Genomic DNA, 25,139 nt, shown 5'->3' with positions numbered 1-25,139 from the left:
TTCTTAATCCTCATTTTGAAGTCTTGTTCCCAAAGTACGGAGACATCTCTGCCGGGTCCATGTTAAGTCCAAACGTAAAACTATTGTCCACGAACATGACTGCAATTGCCAATCTCACCCAAGATGGACTTGGAAAATGGATGACGCTCCTGAGAAACTGGTAGAATTTGGTGGCTTCAATGGAATCATCTGCAGCGAGTCACTCGTGCTTATTATTTTTTTCTGCAGGCCAAAAAACTTGCAGAAGATACACTTGCAAACCAACAGCAAGAAATGGCAGAGATCACCCAAGGAATCCATGAACTAACAAATAACACGAGTGAAAAAGAAGGAAGAGAACAAGGACTGCAACTTGTTCGTAAAATCTGCCACAGCAAGAAGCTACATGAAACAGTGTCTTGACGAGACCTCAACAATGAAATGGAAGCCAGCATCTTGTGGTCTTTCCAATTGGGTCACAAATGAAAAGGACCTAAACAACTCAGGCTTCAGCAGCTGTGATGCAACCTAAATTCTCTGCAACAAATGCGAGTCTCTTTTTCCGAAGGAGAGGGTAGTAAATTGAAAGCAATGTCGAGCAACTTTCTTCTTGATTTGGTGATACTTTTCTAATTTTATTTTTCTTCCCTTTCCTTTGCTTTCCTTTTTAAACTTAAGCGTGGATTTAAAATGTTTGCATTGTAAGGGTGTCCAAAGATAAAATTCTAGTTGTATGGAGTTCTACATAGCATATCTACAGCTTCAATAGCTGATCTTACTGAACATGCGATTTTTTATGACTATGTATAGATTATTCCTATATAGAGTATCACTATAGAGAGGTTTTATGGTATGTAACTAATCTATTAAAAACCCCTGATGTTTTCAAATTTTTCTCATTGAGGCGTTGATAAAAACTTACATTCCATTAAGTCCGCCTCTATGTGGATTTGGTGCTAAGTAACCACTTCTAACAGTGAGAAAATTACATGTTAATATGGCAAACAAAGGTTCAAGATAGTAAAAGACACCTGCATAAGTTCATCAAGAGACATCATAAGTACATAACCAAAATTGGTTTGGGACATTTTACATAAAATATTAGCAATCATGCCAGATGGACAATATTTTGCCTAAAAAATACAGTTTTAACAAAATAATAGTATCAACAAGGGTAAAAGAAAAATTAGAAGAGAAAAAAATAGAAAAAGTAGAGAGGACAAAATCATATCTGACCGTTTCTGCCATCAAAATTCAGCTGAACCAGGTGCCCTAGGGAAAGGTATTGCATCTCTTATATTATCTATTCCAGTCGCAAATTGCACCAGCCTTTCGAAACCCAGTCCAAAACCCGCATGAGGAACTGACAATGGATGAAACAAGATATGTGGAACAGAAATTTGAATTAAGGATTTCAGCTACTCAGTGGATATAAGCAGTTAAAATGGATACTACAAAAGTTCCCCAGGCCCCAGCAACCCTTTGTACTATACAAGTAAACTTATATTAATAGCACCTAAAGTGTATTGATCCATGTGCTATAACTAGATCATGAGCAAGCAGGATATATTGCCAGCCTCTTGAACTGATATAGCTCAGGCCAGCTTCTTGAACAGGAATCTAAAAGCCCATTATGTAGTTGAATTGTATGGATATGACCTGGGGGCAGTCGTAGCTTAATGAGATGATATTATGAATATTATAATATTTTGTATAGCACTACGGCTTTCCCACCCAACCTGGTGAACTTTTACTTTTGATGCTTCTCATTCTTTCATGTTCATTTTGCTAATTTCTACTTCCACCAATCAAATCCTAAACTTATCTCCATCAATTTGTAAGTATTGGGATCATTTGTGCATGAGCTCTCCACTTAAATCTCAAGAGCAAAATTGATGGCATGTGTATTCTTATCTTGTGCAAATGAAATAAACAGATGTCAATGTCACCAATTTGAGAAAAAATTTAGCTTCAGTGAGAAATAACTGACCTGATCCATAACGGCGCAGATCAAGATACCACCAGTAGCTATCCTTGTTTAGCTTTAAGTCATCTAAACGCTCTTCCAGATATTCAAGTCGTTCTTCTCTTTGACTTCCACCAATAAGCTCCCCAATCTGACAGACAAAAATAACGATTAACCAATCTTACACCAGACTATCGCATCAAGACCTGGTTAAAACTATTTGTCTCATTGCCCAAATTTTCCCATTAGCATCAAATGATTAGTTGTCCCCTTTCTAAAAATAAAATGAGAAAGGAAGTTACAATCAAATATTTAATAATTATCAAAAAGAATTTTAAGCAAAAAGGAATGGAAGTTACTATAGGCTCAGGCCTTCATTATGAATCATAATTATTGTGACTAAATTGAACTTGTCGACAATGCAAAAGATGAAATAACTTTTACCCGAGGAACCAGCATATCCATGGCTGCAACAGTCTTCCCGTCATCATTTTGCCTCATATAAAATGCCTTGATCTCCTGGGAGTTTTTCATTGAGAGATTAAGAACAGGAATAATACAAATCCCAAAATATGTTCTCTTTTTATCTTCTGTAAAAGCTTAGGAAAAGAGAAGATGAAAAAGGCACACATGCCTTTGGATAATCTCTTATTATGACAGGGCATGCACCGAACGCCTCTTCAGTTATATAACGCTCATGCTCACTTTGCAAATCACATCCCCATTTTACCTAGAAAAATGCAAGAACATTGTTCAATGCAAATTATCACAAGATAAGAAAACAATGTGAACTTATCCAAAAGGTGAAAGAAAGGAATTCAATAAATTAAAAAACAGAAAAGAATAAGTCGTTGAAGAAGCCAAATACAAAAGAAATAATAGCAGTAGATGAAGAATCATTAGATAGCAATTTTGATTCTTTGCCAAAAGAAATTGCAGCTATTGACCTAGAAAGCTAGTTCATGTTTTAATCGCCAGAAAACCTGTGACTAACTATAGCCTATTAACATCCTTAACAAGCAAGTATTACCAAATGAGGACAATTAAATTACAGCAGTTATTTAATTCCACAAAAACCGATACCACCATCATTTAGATGCACATACCAAGACGAGATGCCCATTAAAGTCCCGTGCTATTGTATGGTTAAAAAGGTATCCAATCTTCCAAAATAAAAGCTAGAAAGTTATGGTATGAATATTTAGAACAAGCATGTCAATGCAGTAACAGAACAATAACACACATTTCAGCATAAGAAAAAGGGAAAAATGGAAAAATAAAAAGTCAGTACAGTTACTCCCATTACAATCAAAGAAAAGATAAACATTGAAGGCCCAATCAACGCAATGTAACTGTCAATGCAAGACATAACTATTTCTAGCCTTCTGCCAGAGCAATGACAAAAAGAAGTTACTAGAAAGAGGATTAGAGGAGGGAGGAGGGGCTCTGACCAAGTTCAAAATGAACAGCAATTAGGAAGGTAGTATAAACAGCTAGCTCGGACATAATAAACATTCAACCCAATCTGCAACCTAAGACTAAGAGAGGATACAAGGATATATATGCAGTACCGGAAATTCAAACTTCTTATTTGCTTTAAGAAGAAGTTCAATTGCATCAGTGTAAGTCAACTGCACAAAGTCTTTCTCAGCAACATCCTGTAGATCAAACAGTGAGATGTCCAAAATGTCAAATTATGCAGATAGTACATATCAGTATCGAATATCAGTGTCAGTGCAATACATTGAGAACCTAGTCGCAAAACAAACAATGGCAAAAGATTACACATATAACAGGCAGGTTGAAGAAGGATAAGTTACACTTGAGAGCTCATACACTCAATCGATCAATGATTCCCTTCTCAATCCAAGTATTGAAGAAGTCCATATCTTCCTTGCAATTTTCAAGGATATGCCTCACCTTCAATACATAAATGATATATATATCAAACATCTGATGTGTACAGGCGCTTTGGAGTGAACATATACTTGCTTCCACTCCATTAAAAATTAAATTAACAACAAAGATTATGTGAAAGGTAACCTACTACATACTGGAGATAGGCAGTTGCACAAGCCATGTCGTCATCCAGATCAGCAAATGCAAGTTCTGGTTCAATCATCTCAAATTGTGGAACAGGAAAAGTTAGTAAGAGACTCCAGTAGCAGATAGGTACAAGCTATACATTAGCATATAAGGCTTACCCAAAATTCAGCTAAGTGTCTAGAAGTGTTAGAATTTTCTGCTCTAAATGTGGGACCAAATGTGTACACCTGAAAATGCAAAATTGTGTCATGAAAAGGTTTCAAGTAGCTTACATTTACAATCTGACATGAAATGAGGACAAGCATGAGTAGAGAATTTATACATCCGAAAGGGCAGTAGCATATGTTTCAGCATTGAGCTGGCCAGAGACTGTCAAAAATGCTGGTTTGCCAAAAAAATCCTGAGAAATGAATAATGGAAGCAAAAACATCACCAGAAGATTTTTTTAATAATTTCCAAATTGATGCTACGCTAGACCCTATTATTACACGTAGAGCAGAAACTGATGTCAAATTTCAGCACAAAAAGGTAAATTTGTCTGCCTATTGGATTGCAATTTATTTCTGCCATAACCTTGTTAAACAAAGCTCCTAATCATCTAGAAGTGTTAAAGATACATTTATGTTCTTCAACAATTGACTTATCTTCAAAGTTTCTTCCAAAATTCAGAGATGAATATTTTATTAATCTCCCTTTTGTCCTGTACCATCTACATGATCATTCAGAAGCAATTATCACCAACAAGAGCTCTCACTTGAAATTACCAGCCAAAAATGAATGGAAACAAATCAAGTTCTCATGATAAGGGAAAATCTTGGAATCGGGATAATCAAATTGAGGACTAATGAATTGCCAAGGAAGTAATGCTATCATTCAAAACTCATGCTACTTTTATATACATAGAGTTCTTATACTCTGAATAATATACTTCCTTTTCTCATGAACAAAGGCCATAAGTAAATTTTCACAGCATCACCCACTCTAGTTACAAAACAAAATAAGACTATCATTGGAACCTTGACTGAAACCAGCTATAACAAATTTACAGAAGTACTCCCAGGGTTGGAGCATAACCCTTTATAGAAAGGGTAGAAAAAGGTAAATAATTTATCTACTTTTTAAATTCTCTCCTCTCATTTTCAATCCTCACCACACCTTTTTCCAAACAAAAGGTAAATAATAGATGCGATGTCATGAAAGAAAAAATATTGAATAACTCACTTGTGACCAATCAATTAACCCATTCTCTGTTTTTGGAATGCCATCTACAAGAGAATCAGCTGCTTCTTGAGAATTTGGAATCTGTGAAAGAACAAAATTGTAATGAAACAGCAGAATTAGTCACTAAAAAATCATGCATAGAATATTCTAACCCCGGATCACCTTATTTTGGAAACCATATATGCCTACAAAATATGGTGCAAACTGGAGAGCAAGGAGCACATAAAAAAAGCAAGTAAATGATTCAGTCTGCCATAAGGAATGGGCTCTTTGAACAAATGCAAAAACAAGCTTGTTGTATACATGTATTACGCATCCTAAAAAATAAATAAAATAAATGGAATTGATTAAAATGATATAAATATAACAATAGCCTGAAGTATTTTCTCTTTTTGCCAAATTGATTGATTCAATTGAATAGAAACTTTTATATCTGAAGCTGTTTTGGAAGCACATGCACTCCTGTGCTTTTCACTATAATAATAATCTCTCTACACGAAAATGAAATTACAAAAAAATAAAGGCAAAATAAGACAACTCAACTATCAAAAAGAAAAGAATAAGACGAAGAAAATCTGCTAGTGCTTATCTAGTCACAAAGAATTGTTGCAATCTTAAGAAATGGCTAACTGAGATGTGTTCACTATTAAGAGCTATTTATAACTTAAAAATACATACCAAAGTAGTGACACAAAACTGTTCACCTGCCCCTTCACAATCGGAAGCTGTAATAATAGGACTTGATACCCAGACAAACCCATGTTCTTGAAAAAATTTGTGTGTAGCATAGGCCAGAGCATTCCTCAACCTTGCAACCTAGAACTAAATTGCATCATTTAAAAAAATAACAACCAAAAAATCAGAACAGAAACAAGTAGCAGAACCATACCGCACCAAATGTATTTGTTCTAGGACGAAGATGAGCTTTAGTTCTCAAAAATTCCCTGCTGACTCTTTTCTTTTGGATGGGATAGGATGGATCGCTTTTGCCAACCTACAAGAAGAATAATTATTTAAGAGGAAACTAGCAACTAAAACACGGTTGCATAATATGTAGGTTGGCACTCAAATGTCAATATGCAGCACTATTTAACCTCATTTATATGGGTGGATTTTCTCTTCTTTTGGTCCTGTGCGTGATTTAATGCAAACTGAGTGTCATTTCCTGTTCCTGTCCCTTGGCGTGAGTACCAGAATGTCAAAATGCTACATGGTCAAATTAGGCTAGAGGCCCAATCCAAGGGCTTTTCTTTTTTTTTTTCCTTTACAATTTTCATTTTTTTTAATTATGAAAGGTGAAGAAGGAATCAAAAGGAAGCGTAATCAAATGAAATGTGATTGCAGAATAAGAAACAGAAGCCAGTTCAATAATAGCATTAAATTTGCTCATAAAATAACACTCTTCGAAGATATGGTAAGAAAAACCTCAAAATCCAGATGAAGTTGCATTAACTAACACAATATACTAAATTATTACATTTTTTTTAAGTCTTGCTACATATGTTCTTATTTTCAAACCAAATACATCTGAAATTATTCATTCTTAGATCAAAATATCATTCAGTTTTAGCAATCCATAGTACTCGAATAATCATTATAGAAGCCAAGTGACAATATTGTGCTGAGGCCACATTCCAACCAAGAACTGAAAATCACTGGTAACTGAAAATATCTAATGCAGAGCTTGCAGGGACGCAGGATACTATCCAATCAAATTGCATAACACGATAATCAAAATTCCATATATAACAAGAATGCCAAGCGACAACATACCGCCACAATTTTGTTGACCTTCAGTTCGACCTTTTGCTTTGACCCTTGGCTCTTGACCACTGTCCCTTGTACCCATATTGATGCACCAGTTGTCACCAAGTCAGATTCTACCTATTAACAAGCTCCAGGCTAAATAAAAGAAAGTAACAACAATATAAACCACGCAAGTAACAAATCCGTTGTACCCATATTGATGCACCAGTTGTCACCAAGTCAGATTCTACCTATTAACAAGCTCCAGGCTAAATAAAAGAAAGTAACAACAATATAAACCACGCAAGTAACAAAGAAACATAAAGTTAGTGACACACACACGATAAACCTATATATTCTAGTAAATGCATGGCAAGCCAATCTGTAATATGTAATTAATATTCAACTTAAACTTAGAAGCATATATTAACGAGTAAAATTACGTGATTGGCAACAAATTGAGCTAAACTAATAATCAAAACGAGTTCATTACTTTATAATGAGTGATACCTGATCATAACCTTCAGCCTCTGAATCCATAACACATTGCATGTTTGACAGACATGAACCATCATTAACCTGAATTCACGTATTAAGTAATCACTCAATCAGCTTTTTTTAAAAAAAATCAATTAATAGAAAGATCATTCACCTCAATAAACGTGACGCTACTCTGGACCCTAAGTGTCCGGACCCACCCCATCACAACAATGGTATGCCCGACCCGACCCAGTCCTTCATCAGGGCCACCTTTTATATCTGCAATCTTCAACTTCTTCCTAAATGCCCCAACTTTATTACCCATTTCGCCCAATGATTCCGGTTTGGTCCTCTCGCCGGATTGTAGAGCTCCGGAGATCACGGAGCAGAAGGCCCTTCGGCGGGGCTGGCATGATAAGTGGAAGAACTTTGGCGGGAAAGAATAGGGTTTTAGGAGGGTTTTAGAGGGAAGAGTTGCAGAATTTGATTTGGAGTAAAAGGAGAGGAAGCGGAGAGTGGAGGAGTAGGGGCTCAGCCGGAGAGGAGTGGCTGGTGTTAAGGCAGCAAGTGCCATTTTCTTTTGAGTTTGTTTAGTGGGATTTTTTAGGATTGGATTTTGTATGTATGGGTTTAGTTTGACGGAGGTTTTATGTCCACTGAGTTTGGGTTTGGCTTTTCTAGGAACTTACTGAGAGGGAGAGACTGAAACTGATAGGTGAGAAATTCTCAGTTGCTCATCTATACCATCCAATAATTATATTTTAAATCAATTATTTAAGTAATTTAATATTTTTTATTTTTAATAAAAACTATTTAAAAATTTCTGCACATTTTATTTTAGTTGTGTATTCAAAAAAAAAAAAATGTTCTACATTATTGGACTCATTGAATGGTCCTAAAGAGTTATAATTGTTACAATTTCTTTTTAATTGAATAAATATTCAAAATACAATTACAATATAAAAATACTAACTACTAATAAGTATACAGTACAGCATTATAAGCCTTAATATATATAGATTAAACTCTTTTCTCAAACAATAGAGACACAAAAGTAAATTATAGTTTCCATTATATGCTTCAAACTTCTTGGGTAGACTTTGTTATAATAACTTTAACATCATATATAAACTAATAATTTAGGGAGAGCAAAAAAGGAAGAAGTGATTGCTGCAAATATCATTTAAGCATTAGTAATTTGACCCCATGATCTTTAAGATCTTATGCTTGTTAATGATCTTTGAATTCTCTTTTAACAGAAATAAATTAGATTTCACTAACATCCTCTCTTACGTTTACTAAGTATTGCTTAGATCTTTGAATTATTTATGGACTATATATTTTTAAAAATATTAGAAATACTAATTTTTTTAATTCTTTTTCATTTTATTTGTTAAAAAATGAAAATACAGTTCTTTAATTTTTTTTTCAAATTTACAATTTTTATTGATTTCTTTAATTATTTTTGGATAAAATAATTAAAAAATAATCAAAAACTACTGATAATAATTGAAAAAAAAACTGAAAAGATAATTAAAAAAATAATCACACTATAGATTTAAAAAAGTAAAAAATAATACTTTTTGAAAAAATACATAATAATATATTTTTAAAATTTTAGGATATTTTTAAAAGAATTTCTATTATTTTATTGTAAATATTATTAAATATAATTAGATTGTACCTTCTTTATTTAAAAAAGAAAGATGTAATAGTTATTAGATTTAAGTTCTCCAGTTTGGCAATATTTATCTTTTATTGTTATTCATACGTGAGGGTGTATTTAATTAAAATTTTTAAAAGATTTAATAGAATTTAAAAATCATAATGTATTTAATAATAACTTTGGAAAATTTTGTATAAATCATATGGTAGTCAATATAAACTTTTAAAGACTCTAAAAGAATCTATAAAATTATGAAATATTCAATTATAACTTTTACAAATTTTTTAAAAATAAGCTAGTATTCCAAAGATTATTGATTTTTCTAAAATATGAAAAATATTTCATCAGTTTTTTTTTTAAAGTGATCTTTATTTTTTTTAAATTCTCTTGCATTATTTCTCTTTACTATATTCTCTATTTTAAAAGATATAAGAAATTATATGAAATTTTAGAAATTAAAAGTTATATACCAATAATATTTTCTTATATTCATGCATACAAAAAAAAAATTAAAGTTTTTAATGTAATTTTAAATAAATCGTAGAAAAATATGAATTTTAAATGCAACATTTAATGAATTGTTTTGCAAACAACCCACCATACATAGACTTTTAGGTTTTATTATAAAAATTATTTTGATAACTTTTTCTGCTGATAAGCATAATTGTCGGTTTAAATATTTATCAAATAAATAATAAAAAAATATAACCAGTATGACAAAAATTTTGTGGTTTAATTACAGGCAAATTGTAATATAATAATTTCTTTATGAGAAGAATTATTATCTTGACGAAAGAAATAATGTTCATATTATGAGATACGAAATTTAAAAATTGTATATATTTGGTACAATAATAAAATGAAATCTATTACTTGTATGAAGTTGGATATAACATTATGTGGAATAATGTTTATAGTAAATGTAAAAAAATGAGAAAAAATAAAAGTAAAATGATTAAATAATAATTTATAAAAATCAATAAAAGTATATTAACATATATAACAGTATTTTTATATAAAGTACATGAAAATTATTAAACATTCATGAACTCTTTCAAAGTAATTTATTTAAAAAAGGTTTTTAAAAGTCTTTAAAAATTAAAAGTACACCGTTCTAAATATTTTTTTCAGCCAACATTAATCATCTTTTAGATCGATGGTAGATCATTTTTTTTCTTATTTATATAATTTTCTTTTAATACATAAATATAGATTTTTTAGATATATTTATTTTTTCTTTATTATTATTATAATTTCTTAATTTCACCTCTTATGGAGTTTTTTTATTTTATTTTTAAAAAAATTGATTATACTTTTTATGGATTTATGGAATTACATAAAGTTGTAATGTTAATAGTAAATTTTCTTTTATAATATTTTCACAATCAAACTCATTTAAAAGTCAAAAAATCAATTTATGGTTTAAAAGTACCACAAATAGAACATACAAATTGCTGAGATACAAATTAAAAGAGTTTTATTAATACGATTGAAAGATATAAATAATTTTTTTTAATATTTTATGTAAAATATATTTTGTATTTCTTTTGTAGTGATTATTAATCAAGTTATACTTTTATTCTATAATATTTATTCATAGTATAAAAATCACGCATGTTCTTTTCATTCAACTATTTTGACGGGCAGTCTCTCCTTTGTTTGGATTGAATGCTGGTCCTTTAAACGTTTTTATAAGCCTTTTTTCTATTTATAAAAAATATATTTAATGAAAAGATCATTCTTCGACAAAATAAAACTAAGGTAATTGGCTGAATAATTCAAGGACATTAAGTTTTAGGGACATTAATGCGAGATATGCTTAAATTTTAGGGTCAATACCACTACCAACCAAATTCCGCATCCACGGTTAGGGCCATAAACTGAGAGAGGGCACAAAAAGAACGAAAAAGAAAGGGTTCGGATACCTTCTTTACCTGTCATCCCTTTGCAACCTAACAATCAATCCTCAAAACTTGTCAACAAAAACTCGATTTTCTTTTTTCTTTTTTCCCCATATGAACAATGGAAGCTACGTCTGTCCCAAAATCAGAGCAGCAGCTAAACCCACCACAGCAGTATCAAGAACAATCAACACAACAACAACAACAACAACAACAGCAGCAGCAACAACAACAAGCCCCTCTACAATACCCACAACAGCAATATCAAGATTATCATTACTATCAAACCTATGACCAGTCTTCTTATTATTACTCATATTATCAACAGTACCCTTATCAAAATCAATGGCAACAGGATCATCATCAACAACAACCCCCAAATTACGTTTATTATCATCAACAACAACCTGATTACTCTGCTACTGCATATCTGCAACCCGTATGTTATCAACATGACTCTGCTCCTCCTGGGGTTTCAGTCCCACAAATTGCCGATTCTGGTGGGACCCACCACCACCAGCTGCGGCAACAGCTACAGCCACAGAGCTCTTATAATCCGCCGCAGGCTTCGGTAAATGCTGCCGTCGTGCCGCCTGGGAATGGGATGAATCCAGCGGCTGCTGCAGCGATTGCGGCCCTTGAGCAGTTGACGCAGTTCGCTGGGACTATGGACGCGGCGGAGAGGGCAATGGGTGGGTTGCCGCCGGTGAACACTCCAGGATTTGAACTTGTGTCGATGCGCCCTTCGGTAAGGTGTTCTTTGGTGAAAAATAATGCATTTCATTTCACATTGTTGGTTTAATCGTAAATTATATTTGAAGGAAAGAAAATTTTCTTCTGGGTCAATTTTTGCACAAAATCAGTTGGAAATGGAGTATTAGGAAATGAGTGAGTAGCTTACTTATGCTTTCTATTCATATTCTATGCAACTATTAACTATTTGCATGTGAAACTTAACACTGATGACAAATATTCGTTGGAAATTTTGATAATCCAATTTCTCTAACTCTCTCCACATGTGTGTGCACGTGTTAAATATTAACATGCCTATTCATGCATACATGTACCTGTGTTATTCTGGTGACCGTTCATTGAAGGACACATGCTACTCTGCTTGCTTGATATTTCATTTCAAACTTAGATCTCCTGGCATCCCAGTTCACGCTTTTACATTGTAACATGTCATGTTAATTGGTGTTAGCCTATAGCTTTTGTTGTTTCACGCTACCCCAGCTTGCTACTAAGAATATAAATATTCAATGGCCTACCCTATGTGATAATGAATCTCATATTGTTGTTGCTGAATATTTTATCAATTAACATTAGAGAGATTTACTGCATCGTATGAAAATTTTGAATTGATACCAAAGGGTGCTTGTCTATGCGCGCAATTATTCCATGAGTAACAAGTGAAAACCAAGTTGGTCATATGACCACATTTGAGTGAAACGTGATAATGCTTTAGTTAAGTCAGTTGTGCTGTTTTAAAAGTAGTGAATTCTGCAGTATGGAATTGTGCCTTATGTCTGAATTGGAAATTTAGCTTAGGAAAGTATTCTAGCAATGTATCTTTTGTATGTTAGAGCATACTCATTTGTAAGATCAGGGCTATTCCATGACGCCAAGGTAAAAGTAAGAGCAGGTTGCATATATCTGGCCTTAGTTATTCATCCACAAGAAAATGTTTTGGCCTCAATTACTTCGAGCATATACTTCCGTTATGGTTGAAGCAGCTTTCTGTATCTTTACTGTGCTTGCTTCATTGCCTCATTTAACTATAATATAGATCCCACTCTTAAGTTTCTCATGTGCTTGCAAGAAATACGTGTGAAAAGAGGAAGGCTACAGTTCTTGCTTGTTTTAAGTTTTATACCCTACCTGAATAACCAGGTCAAATACTGTGTGCTAGTGTCTTGCTGAACGTCAGCTTTGTGAATCTTAAGCTTATATGCCTGTTAGATAATGACTGTCTGATCAGCTTTTTTTATCAAACAATCTTGAGCTTCTGCACTTCTGACCCAGTCAATAGCAGCTTGCTTTTTGTAGGAAGTTGGTTGACATGTATTGAGTTTCACAAAGTCTCCTAATTTAAATTGGAGTGTCTAATCTGATAATACGTACTCTGGATAGATTAGTTCATAAAATGTAATTGCTTACGGCGGTGGTGCGTTCTTCAACCATAACGTGGGCCAGGTATCTGAGGAGTATGTGCGTTGCTTGCTTCTGAAATAGAACTAAAATTATAGTTTGGCAACTGAGCCTGAAATATTCTGTGTTTGCTTAGATTTATAACTATCTTGTCTTTTATGCAGTTTATATGCTTATTAATCACCATAAGATTTAGACTAAAAGAAATTGGACTGAGTCTAGCCAAGCTTCAATTCATTGAATTTGCAAGCAATTGATTGTAGGATGAGCTTGAACTTTGGTCAATCTTATCCCAGCAATTATAACCTCAAGCTAAATTCAATGAGGTTTGGCTATCTTAGAGCCGTCGTCATAAAGTATTCTATTATTGCTGACTAATCTTGCCTTTAAAACTCTATTGATGTTGGAAACTATAGGCCAAGGGAGTTGCTGAAATGTGTCATTTGCCAACTAGGAGATGTTGAATCTGGAGCCATTTTCATTATCTTGGATTCAATTCCAGAAAGAATAGGTATGATTCTTCTAATTGCTCATGGTAAGGACACTGGTGGTGGAAGTTTGACTGGTTCAGTACTAAATCTGGCTGAAACAACTATGCTCCTGTCAGAAGTGTACTTCTACCTATGTTGCTCAGACTTCTGTACAAGTGTTGGATGCATACCCTTGTCTGACACATGTACATTCAAGTTTCTTTTGTATACTTCCCTATACTTGGAGAATTATACCCAAGTACCCATGTCCATTCTAAGCGTACGACAGAGGGTCCTTAGGGTATAGTGAAGAGTTAGAGCAACAGAGGTTCTGACAGGTTCAGGTTGTATGGGGCTGTTGGTGGAAGTGCAAGTTTAAGATAAAATCATTTCTTCTGTTAAATTAAATTTGAGATGCATGTATGGAGTCCTGCAGTTTGAAATGGAATTTTTTGTTTCACAACATGTTTAGGATAAATTCTAGTTCGTTAGAAAGTAATTACTCGTCTTGTTTTACTTGTTTTAATTCAACCTAAATATTTTGATCTTATCAAGGAACGTATTCCTTTTTATTTGCTCTTCATCGTGTTTATGCTGTATAATAAAGTGCAGTTTTATGCGAGTTCAGAATGTCTTTCTACTTGGCACATAAAGAACTATGGGCTGTTTCTATTTTTATTTTTCTTCTCCTTTAATTTTCTTACATTCTTGAAATCATTTTTGAGTAAATTTTGCAGGATAGTCAACATCCACGCAGGGGGGATGGTAGAAGAGATGGGGGGCCAATTCGAGGAGGTGGCCGGGGAAATATTGGCCCCCCCCATGGCTCTGCCCCTCCTCTTCGTGGAAGAGGACATGGCAAAGGTAAGGCCCATTCTAGACGCTACAAGCCACATGGTGCGGCATCAACATCTTCCTATCCAGAACCTTCTGCAGCCAACGAAGATCCAGCTGCTGTAGCTGTTGAGGCAGCTCAATCTGCTCCAGCACCAGAAAAGTTAGCACCTAAGCATCAACCTGCACAGATTGCATGGTGCGAACTTTGTAGGGTAGATTGCACCAGTGTGGAAGTGCTTGAGCAGCACAAGAATGGCAAGAGGCATAAAAAGAATTTGCTCAGGATTGAAGAGCTAAAAAAAGCTGTCAAGTTCGGGGAAGAAATAAAGAATGATCAGGAAACTATAATTAATACCAAGCCAGAAGACTATCAGGAGCCTCAGGTTGCACAGGATGGTGAAGAGCAGAAGACAGCAGAAAACTTGACTGTTGAAGCTACCAATGATGAACATATAATGGTGAGAGATCTGCAAGATAATACAGGCGAAAAATCTGAAGTTCCAGTGGAGGAGTTGTCTGATCAGCAAGGAATGAAGCCTAAGATGAATTTGTTTGATAATAGGAGACGTGGAATGAAACGCAAAATAAAGGGTGGTCGGGGTGGGAAACGCATGAAGACTTCCGAAACTCATAGACGACCAGTTGAACCACCCAAACCAAAAGTGGTAGTTCCCCTAATCTGTGATTTATGCAATGTCAAATGTGATACACGGGAGGTTCTTGACCGCCATCTTTCTGGTAAAAAGCACATTGCTAAACTTAAACGATTTGAAGGTCATCAGGCTATTTATGGGCCAACTGGACTTCAAGCCCTCTACCCCCCCAATCCAGTTGCACAAACTCATCTCGTCTCTCAAGGTCCTCAACCTTTCTACGCTCCCCAGGGTTCATTTCTCCCCCGGTTTCCTTCACAAGCTCATCAATCTACAGCAGGTGTAGGTTTGGATCCTCAATTCTCACAAAGCTCCATGCCGCAACAATCAAAAGCGCCTTCAACTGCGAATCCTGAACCACCTGTCTTGAGGCTGTAATGACAAGTGAGATCCTCCTCTGATTAGAGCAGCATAGCTGAAAACGAGTGGGTTTATATCCTCTGACCAACAGGTTGGCTGCCATTTTCCTTCTTTTGGGTACTCTAGTGACGTTGTAATGTATTAAGCGATGAGCTTGGTTACATGGCTGATAGATATCTCAGCAATGTTAAAGATAATTTTGATTAAAGCTCTTTTGCTTTTAGTGGAAATCAGGTTGGAGGATACATTGATATTATTAACTACAGTAATCAATTCTAGCTGCTTGTAGCAAAGCTTGTCTGATGGTTACATAGTATAACATCATCATATTCTAGCAAAATCAATTTGTTTGTATGATCTTATTTGCAACCCATATTTTATAAAATGCCATCACGGAACAAGAAACCTTTTTCTACGCCTATTACGTAAGGGACCTCCACCCTGGCTTAGAGGAACGAACTCTCTGATCAGCCTCCCGGAAGAGAAAGTGATTTGACTTCGGTGCCTGAAAGAGTCGATTCTAGTATCCACATTTATTCGAATGGGGAAGCAGGTGGCTGATCTGGTAGATACCAGGCCAAGTCGGCCATAAATATTTTCTTTTCAAAATCTTTTTCTAGAAAAAGTTTCTTCACTTCAGAAATGTATTTCTAACGAAAAAGATAGAAATTTAAATGGCTGACAGATAATATCAAAAATATCAACAGTGTCATTTGGTGTATGCATTTGTTTGGTACGAGCCACGGGGTAGATGCATGTACCAGGAAACTAGAACTTTTCCAAAAGCATGGGAAAAGTTGTCTTGGTTGATTGCGTTGGTAAGTGAATCTTTCGAAGGATGGAATAATACACCTGTCCATCTCTACTAAGTTTAATTTAATTCATTAATTTAAAGAGTGGTTATTAAGTTGCACTTTTTTCAATTAAATTATTCTTATTTTAATCTTAAATTAATAGATAGAATATCAATTTTAAAAAATAATAATAAACTGACTATTTTTAAATTAACAAATAGTACTAATTATTAATTATCTAAAAATTTAATATGGTTCCATATATTGTTCATATTTTCAGAATATTATTTATATTTTCTTTCATATGCTCAAATTTCGAATTTAGTAAAAATAGAGCTTCTAGCATTAGTAATATGAAAATCAATATTATCTACATACCAACTAATAATATATGAGTTTATAATTATCATAATTTGAAAATCTACGATAGAAAATAAGAGTAATTTTTTTTTAAGAAAAAGGAATAAGAAAATTTAATCCTCACGTTGTGGAGAGCAACTTGAACAGAAAGGAGTAAACGTTTTGGGGAAGCAGAAAGCAGGGTCTCCTAACAAAAGAGTCCAAAGGCTGTTTCGTAAAGTCGGAATTCAAGAATCATTGTATCCAATGGATTACACTGCACCGCCCAATTAGTTACATACCCAAATTTCCAGCTTTTTGCATTATCTTTCTCTTTCTCTCTCCCTTTTCTTAATTCGTCTGTTTTTGCCAATCTGAAAAAGAAAACCTCAATCGAAGCTAAAGGGCAGTTTATATTTAGATAACGTATTCTTATTCAAAGTTGATTAAGAAAGATTGGTCCAGTTATGGCTGACCATAACCATCAGGATGACTTGGACGAACTTCTTGACAGTAAAGCTTCACTCTTTCTTTTTAAACCCTTTTAATTCAAATCTCTTTCTAATTTTAAATTTTATGACTCTCTTAATTTACCGTATCAATATTTTCAGGTGCTCTTGATGATTTCCAGGGTCTCAATCTCACTCCTGCCTCTCAGAGGTCTCTCCTTTTAATCTAAAGTTTTAATTTTTATAGCTTTAGCGTCTATTCTGCTCTTTTTTTATATACATATTGGATTGAATTTTATGCTTTTATCAATCTAAAGCTTTAATTTTTATGCTTTTGGCATACTTCTCTGCTCTGAGTTTTTGTTGTTCTATTGAATTAGCTACAGTTTGGAATTTTAAAGTGGAATTTGAAACAAACCCATGTATTCAGCATTATCTGGAAATCTTGACTGTGGGGCTTTATTTATCTACTTTTCTAGGTTGTAATTTGTGTGAATTTTAACTATAGGAATGGAGGAGATGGTAATAATGAGAGTAAGCAGCAAGAATCAGCTCCTTCACTGCCAAAGGGGGTTCAAGGTTTGGGTGGTGGGGGACTACCTGACTTGGTCAGCAAGAAGAAGGGAAAGCAAAAGGCTGCAAAGGAATCCCATGTTGTGGAGGCACTTGATCAACTTAGAGAACAGGCTAGGGAGGCTGTTAAGGGATTGGAATCTGTCTCTGGTCCAAAACCAGTTGATTTTAGCAATGATTTAATGGATGACTGGGTTAAGCAGTTTGAGGAACTTGCCGACACACGGGTAAAATTGCTTTTTGTTACTTTTTTTTTTTTGGTTTAGTTGAATGATTTCGGGTTGTTCGAAATGGTGGGTTTTCTTGGCTTTCTAATTATTTTAAGGTCTAGGAATTTTATCGAGATTATGATATTGCTTTGTCAGGGTATTGATTGCTTTTTTGGGCATAGAATTCAAACTGAGGCAGGCTTATCTATAGTCTCATTGTTTTTATTTTTCAGACTTGGAATTCCTGGTTTTAGTTTTGTGTTGCAATCAAGATAGATAAGTGCTTGATTTTGTGTCCTGTTGTGGATTCTTTTCGTAAGGTTTAGAATGAGAGCAAGTGTTTGATGATTGTTTTGGACCCTCATTCACTGTAAAACATTTCTTGGAAATTAAGGTGCCTATGATTAGTTGAAATAGCATTTAAGTGCATTGCTTTTGTTGTTAAATTTAGCAATTGAATTGATTGTTCCTTCTTCCCCACTTTCTCCAATTTAAATTAGGTTCTGGGATTTGGGTTGATGGTTTGATGTAGGTAGGAATAATTGATAAGCTGTCATTTACATTTCAAGTTTTTCTTTTGAAGGATATGCTTGTGTCCAAAGTCTCCAGTAAATCATTTGTAGTTATTTTAGTTGTGTACGTAATACATAGTTGCTACATATTTTGGCGTTCACTGACCTTTTTGAAAAAGGGGTATGCATTGAGGAAGCATAAACTTGGTAGAAATAAAAGTTTGTCATATAATTGTAGAGATTCTTTTTGTGTACTCGGTGATCAGATTGACTGGCATCATTGTCTTTTTCTTTTTTAAGTTTTATTGCTTGTTGCAGTTGACAATGCTCATCATTTTGCCTCCTTTGTGAAAATCACTGAATTAAATTACTCAATCTTGTTATTATAAACATCGTATATCTGGGCTAGAAATGCATGCTAGCTCCAATCTGCAATCAAGGGCTACTAGTTAGAGTTTTGACTAGTGAACACAAAGGTGCTAGTTCAACTATTGGAAGTGGCCACTTTTTTCAAAACTGCTTACTGTAGAAACTTATACAAAATCTCCATTCTAGGATCCCACCATGATATGACCATAACTACGGAATAGTCTCAGTGTTGATGTTCAACTTTAATCGAGGTTATGGTATTCCGACAATATTCTATTACAGTTTGTTGTAGAATTTGCTTTGCTACTGTTATCAAGACTTTCCTTTCTTCCAGTATATACTTGCATTAGTGGAAGAAAAACAAATTGCGCCTGTCGTATGCACTAGAAAACACCTACTGTTTTGTATTACAGTCTCATTCATGATCACCATAAAATGCTAATCTACTTCCTCAGGTGTTCTATTCATTGTACTAAGTTCCATAACTCTGTTCTGGCTTTCCTTTTTGTCTAAATCTTGCATTCATTTGGGAATACATGATATTTTGAATATTCTAAAGAAGTTATTTTATTTCTGAACAGGACATGAATTCTATTGTAGAGACAATGATGCAACAACTTTTGTCTAAAGAAATTCTTCATGAACCCATGAAGGAAATTGGAGAGAGATATCCAATATGGTTGGAGGAGAACAAAGCCAGATTGACAAACGAAGATTATGGGCGCTACACTCAACAATATGAACTCATTAAGAATCTTAATGAAGTTTATGAGAATGAACCTAATAACTTTACCAAGATTACTGATCTCATGCTGAAAATGCAAGAATGTGGCCAACCGCCAAATGATATTGTGCAAGAGCTAGCTCCTGAGATTGATTTTGCTAATCTTGGCCAAATGTAAGTGACCTCATACAGATTTTAGCAGGCACAGATGATTACTTCCACACATGTTATAGGCCATATATTATTGTCCTAGTAATCTAAAATGTGTTCTCTGCAAGGGTTAAATTCTCATTAGGCAAGTTGGTGGGATGAGGATATAATCAAAAAGCAGTTTAGGGGAAACTTTTGTGCAATATTCAGGTTCAGAAATCAGTTAAGACTTGCAATGGTTTTGGCAACAGGAGACTTTCTTTTTTAGTGCCAATTATCTTAGGCCTTGTCTTAGGTTACAAAGGGTGGTTTAGACATGTCCTTAGCAAGTATCTAAGTTTAATGTTCAGAAGCTGTTAAGATAGATAATGCTATGATAATTTCTAGTCTAATATTTTTCTTTTAAGAAAATTGTTCTGCAACTTTTGTGTTAAGCAGCAGTCGTTGGACATTATTTTCTAGCTATTTGCATCAGATGGCTGATTGATATCTTTCTATTGCAGAACTCCGGAGATGCTCGAGGCCCAGACAAATTGTTGCATAATGTGAGACTACTATCTTCCTCTGATTTCCTGTACTCGGTATTTGTAGTTTCACTTTGCCTGGTAGGTAATTTCTGAAATGTATTCTTGAGAGATAAAGCAGGGTGCAGAAATTATGGTTATTTTCTTTTCCCACCTTTTAATAATAGAAGGAAATGCTGAAATCAAGGGCCTTGCTTCATGTTAAACTTGTACATGATTTAGGGTTTGTTGGAGAAGGGCTGATGATTCATGGAAGGCAAGTTTCATTTATATTGGATTTGTTATAAATGAATTTCACAAGTTTTTGTGGATTTATTTTTAAATTCAAATTTAGCATGTACTTCTCAAAAATATTTATGGGATTTATTTCCAAATTTAAGTTTAACCTTAAAATTTATTGAAATTTGTAAATAAAATTAAATTGACATGGAGTAAAAGAGATTTGGACGAAATACAGAATTAAGATTACTTTTAATACAGTGTGTGTTGTAGTCACTGGTTTTATATATATAAAGATAATTTGAAACATCATTAATGAAAGGATCTGTTAGAACGATTTTAGCCATACTTTGGGCATCTTTACTTGAGCCGAAAGACTCATCCACTATTGGCTTCTGCATCCCCTTCGAATATGGGATCCTGCACTCCATTCCTCAGACTAGGGGATGAGATGTGATGGAACCTTTTAGCTGCACCACAAAGAAACCTGCCTGTAACCCCAATACCCCCTCGCTTCTCTTCGCCCTTAACAGTCGTATCGAAGTTTAACTTGATGCAGTGGGCTCTAGGCAAATTATGTCCTGCACTCCAGACTCCTTTGCTTGGGACTATTATCATCGCTTCTTTTGTTTCTTTTTTCTTTTATAAAACAATTATGATAAAATGGATTATAAAAATTAATATTATTAAAATCTTTTATATATTTATAAAAACTAATTTTTTATCTGTCCATTGTACCGACTCTCGTAATTATTTTTTATTATAAATAATAATGCAATTTGAGTTTATAGATAAAATTAAATAAGATTTTTAATATTTTATAATTATTTATAAGTTTAATTACAAATTAAATTCTGAACTTTTTATTTTTTAATAATTTTATTCATCAATACTCATCATTTATATGTACAATATTCACATTTAGTGTAATAATATTCATTTTGTATTTCATGAGTGTTTAGATGTTGATTGTTTTAGTGAAGGATGTTAGTTATTTATAATATACATGCTCATTAATTTTATTATTATTAATTAAGTAGTTATAACTTTAAATATTTTTAAATTACTATAAAATATTATTTTCAGATAAAAATAAAAATAAACGAAAATTAAATTTATTATTTTTGTGATGCATAAGCATTCATTATTTATAGACATAAGATTCATTAGTTTGTTAATGAATATTTATTAATTTATTCAAATAGATATATATAACATAGGTAGAATGTAAATCATCATTACAATTGTAAAAGAAAAAGGCCAAGCTAAAGTTGTACAATTTATTTAGTAAAAATTTAATAAAAATAAATTATTTTAAAAAAACACACCTCAAAACTGTAATGCAGGCTAGGCCACAATACATCCAGGGACCACTCCACTTGTTAGTTTGGTACATCAAGGGTATTATATGGACCTCGGTCCATGATTCTACATGGACCAGGGTCTATAAGTAATACGTGTGTGTAAAAAATGAGAGAACATAATTGCTCTTCATTTCTTTTTAAATTGTACAACGCAGGAATTTGTGTCTCCGCTTCTTCACATTTTTTTTTTTTCAATTATATTGTTTTAATTTTTTTTAAATTATAATAAAATAAAACTTTAGAAATTAATATTATATTAGAAATGATATATTAAATAAATTTCTCATATATTTATAAGAACTAGTCGTTTATTTATATGTTATATAATTGTTATAATTATTTTGCTGTCACTATTTGAAAGATTTTTGTTTTGACATGTGTATTTATTTTTGACATGAGATTTTTATTTTTTAAATTAAATAAAATAAATTTTAAAATTAATATTATATTTTAAATATATCTTTTATATATTTATGAAAGTTAATCATTTACTCGCATGATGTATTCGTAATTATTTTGATTATAAATAATAATATAAATTATATTTATATTTAAAATTAAATAGATTTATTAGTATTTTATAATTAATCAAAATATTTAATAATATTAATAATAAATTAAATATTTTTAACGTCTTTGTTAGTTTTTTTAGATTTTAAGATTTTATCAATATAAAAATATAAAATTTATAAATAAATTAATAGAAAAACTACAAAATTATACATAAACTTAAATTCTACGTGTTAATAATAAATACACTTGTCAAAATTTAAAATTATATGTATTAAAATATAGTAACACAAGTCAAAATATTTTGTTTAGACTAGATACATATTAATATATTTTTTGTTCATTAACATGTACTGAAATGTTTATTTTTCTATATGTATAATATTCATTATATATAATATTCTATAATAATTAATTTTTTTTGTATTTAATATTTATTTCGGTTAGTATTCAAGTTCATTTTGTTTAATGTATTATTCATGAGTGTTAATATTAATGTTCATCAATACTGTCAAATAAAAATATTGACTAATTATGAAAATCTTTATTGTTTTTGTGATGCATATTAAAAATATTTTATGATTAATATGAACATTCATTATTTATAGGCATAATATACATTTATCAATAGATATTCATCATTGACGAAAATTATACTCACTAATTCATTCAAATGTCGTTAAACAAACAAAAAATATCATACTAAAGTTATACTACAAATATTTATATTGTGATATACATATCTTTTCAACAAAATTAAGTTAACAAATAATGAACATTTAATATTTTCAATAAAATTAAATTAATAAATAACGAATATAAATTATTTTTCAAAAAAAATTGCGTTAACTTCTGACGCACGTGTAAAACTTAAAACACAAATTTTTGTACAAGTAAAACGATGCCGGATGGATGCCTAGATTCATAATACTACATGAACATAGGTCTATCTTATAATTAGCATACAAATTCCAATTGTTATAACACGGACCCCAGTCCATGAATATATATGGACCGGAATCCATAACACACGTGTTGTGCATTTTCTTCCTAAGATTTATGGTGCATTCTACTTCTAAAATGTTTAATGCAAGAATTTTTATTCCCGCTTCTTCATTACTTTTTAAATTCTTTAACTTGTAATAAAATAAATTTAATAAAAATTAATATTATCTTAAAAATTATACACAAATTTAAAAATTTTACGTGTTAATAATAAGTACCCGTGTTAAAATTAAAAATTTTATGTATCAAAATATAGTAACATATGTCAAAAAATTTTTATTAGACCATATACATATTAATATTTTTTATTTATTTACATGTACTAAAATATTCATTTTTATATGTATAATGTCTATTAGATATAATGTTCTATAATAATTAATTTTCTTTATATTGAAATATTCATTATCAATGAACTTAATATTCATTATGATTGATATTTATGTTCATTTTATTTGATATATTATTCATCAATGTTAATTGTCTGTATATATAATGTTTATCAATATTTTTAAATAAAAAAATTAATTATTTATGAACGCTTTTATTATTTTTGTGATGCATTATATTGTAAGTATATATTTTTTCAACAAAATTAAATTAGCAAATTTCACGACCCGATCTGTGCGCCCATGACCGACACTAGAGAATGGGTAGGTGTAGGGCCACCGAATCCCGTAGTAAGCCTGACACTCATTAACTTAATTAGATCTCATATGATATTACTGATATCACAATATGTCTTAACCATTAAATTCTACATATTTAATTAGGTCTGCCTGAAGAATTAGGCAAAGCCCGAAACTACGATAATTTACAACTGACAAGTCTATTATTTCTACTGCGGAGAATCTAAGAATTTTACAATTTAACATACCAAATCAATTACATCACCCGATGATGAAGGAATCGGGTTACTAAATAAGAGCCGCGGGAAGTCTAACAATTACGGATATGAAAAACAGTAAAATTGAGACTATCAGTCTCAAGAGTGAGTTAAAATCATATATCCCAAAAACATTTACAACACTTCCATAACACTTTTATTTAATTTGAAATAAATAATAAGTCATGCAGAAATAAACATGTCATGTCATGCTTATATAAAATAATTTCCACACACTACGGACAAAGTATCTAAGCAGAACCCTAATCTCAACACTAAACATCTCGACTCTCTCTCATTCTAACAGAACTGGCGCCCAGAGAGCGAAGCTCGACCAGGGTCCTTAACACCAGTCTGGTCACTTAGGTTCCAAATAAGCCGGCGCCTAGAGAGCAATGCTCGACTAGGGACCTTTATTCCGACAACACACTTTACTAAGCCCAAAGAGCGATGCTCGACCAGGGCAAGCCCTAAACTTTTCTTTTTAAATTTACCATTTTACTCTTTTTCCATCACTCTCGGATTTATACCGTGTGCACTCATCAAAATACTATATTCTACTGCCGTCCCGTCCCGAGTCAACACAAAATCGATAAAATCATAATGCGGAAAAATGAAACATATATATACATAACTAAATAATCAAAATATTAATCATTTAATCAGAGATATCGCATAAAATATTAGCATGACACACGTAAGTTGATATATGACTTTAACTCACAGCTTAGACGACCTCCTAGCTATGCTCCGATGCCTCGGGTGGAGCGAGCCGAACTGACAGATTATCTAATCACAGAAAATAATTAATCAATAACGCTGAAACAATTGACAATTAACCCTAGGTCTAGATTCACAGGACTGACTGTAAAAAAAATCTCGACTCGGGTAAATTCTATCAGAAATTCGACAGAATCTCCCATACAATACGGACATTTACTCCCCGTAAAACGGGTACATGACCTGCCAGAAAACACTTCAAATATTCAACAATTCATTTTAACGGGAGTTGGGTCCCCAAGACTTCACTAATTTCCCG

At 32.7% G+C, this 25,139-nt stretch overlaps 3 protein-coding genes across 4 annotated transcripts; 2 read left to right on the top strand and 1 right to left on the bottom strand.

Moving 5' to 3' along the window:
* Positions 1–861: 861 nt before the first annotated feature.
* On the bottom strand, positions 862–8,167 carry LOC8265545 (asparagine--tRNA ligase, chloroplastic/mitochondrial). Of its 2 annotated transcripts, XM_048374634.1 has the most exons (16): positions 7,611–8,167; positions 7,469–7,537; positions 6,986–7,096; positions 6,102–6,206; positions 5,891–6,028; positions 5,213–5,293; positions 4,314–4,391; positions 4,150–4,218; positions 3,993–4,067; positions 3,782–3,865; positions 3,517–3,603; positions 2,580–2,675; positions 2,390–2,464; positions 1,970–2,096; positions 1,216–1,342; positions 862–1,010 (listed from the first exon to the last, which is right to left on the bottom strand). In XM_048374634.1, exons 1-15 carry the CDS (start codon positions 8,010–8,012, stop codon positions 1,227–1,229), a joined length of 1,713 nt encoding a protein of 570 aa, XP_048230591.1. In that variant the 5' UTR covers positions 8,013–8,167; the 3' UTR covers positions 862–1,010; positions 1,216–1,226. The 2 variants fall into 2 exon arrangements, with proteins under 2 accessions (XP_048230591.1, XP_048230590.1); XM_048374633.1 differs by having other exon boundaries at positions 998–1,342.
* A 2,752-nt stretch (positions 8,168–10,919) lies between these two features.
* Positions 10,920–15,766, top strand: LOC8265568 (general transcriptional corepressor CYC8). Its single transcript, XM_015725221.3, has 2 exons — positions 10,920–11,753; positions 14,361–15,766. The coding sequence occupies exons 1-2, from the start codon at positions 11,127–11,129 to the stop codon at positions 15,489–15,491; spliced, it is 1,758 nt and encodes a 585-aa protein (XP_015580707.2). The 5' UTR covers positions 10,920–11,126; the 3' UTR covers positions 15,492–15,766.
* A 973-nt stretch (positions 15,767–16,739) lies between these two features.
* Positions 16,740–20,431, top strand: LOC8265546 (peroxisome biogenesis protein 19-2). Its single transcript, XM_002528873.4, has 5 exons — positions 16,740–17,119; positions 17,218–17,266; positions 17,564–17,855; positions 19,300–19,616; positions 20,096–20,431. The coding sequence occupies exons 1-5, from the start codon at positions 17,074–17,076 to the stop codon at positions 20,139–20,141; spliced, it is 750 nt and encodes a 249-aa protein (XP_002528919.1). The 5' UTR covers positions 16,740–17,073; the 3' UTR covers positions 20,142–20,431.
* Positions 20,432–25,139: the final 4,708 nt, after the last annotated feature.

The sequence above is a fragment of the Ricinus communis genome, chromosome 5 (assembly GCF_019578655.1).
Source record: "Ricinus communis isolate WT05 ecotype wild-type chromosome 5, ASM1957865v1, whole genome shotgun sequence".
NCBI classification, from domain to species: Eukaryota; Viridiplantae; Streptophyta; class Magnoliopsida; order Malpighiales; family Euphorbiaceae; genus Ricinus; species Ricinus communis.
This window is presented reverse-complemented; position numbering and strand designations above follow the sequence as displayed.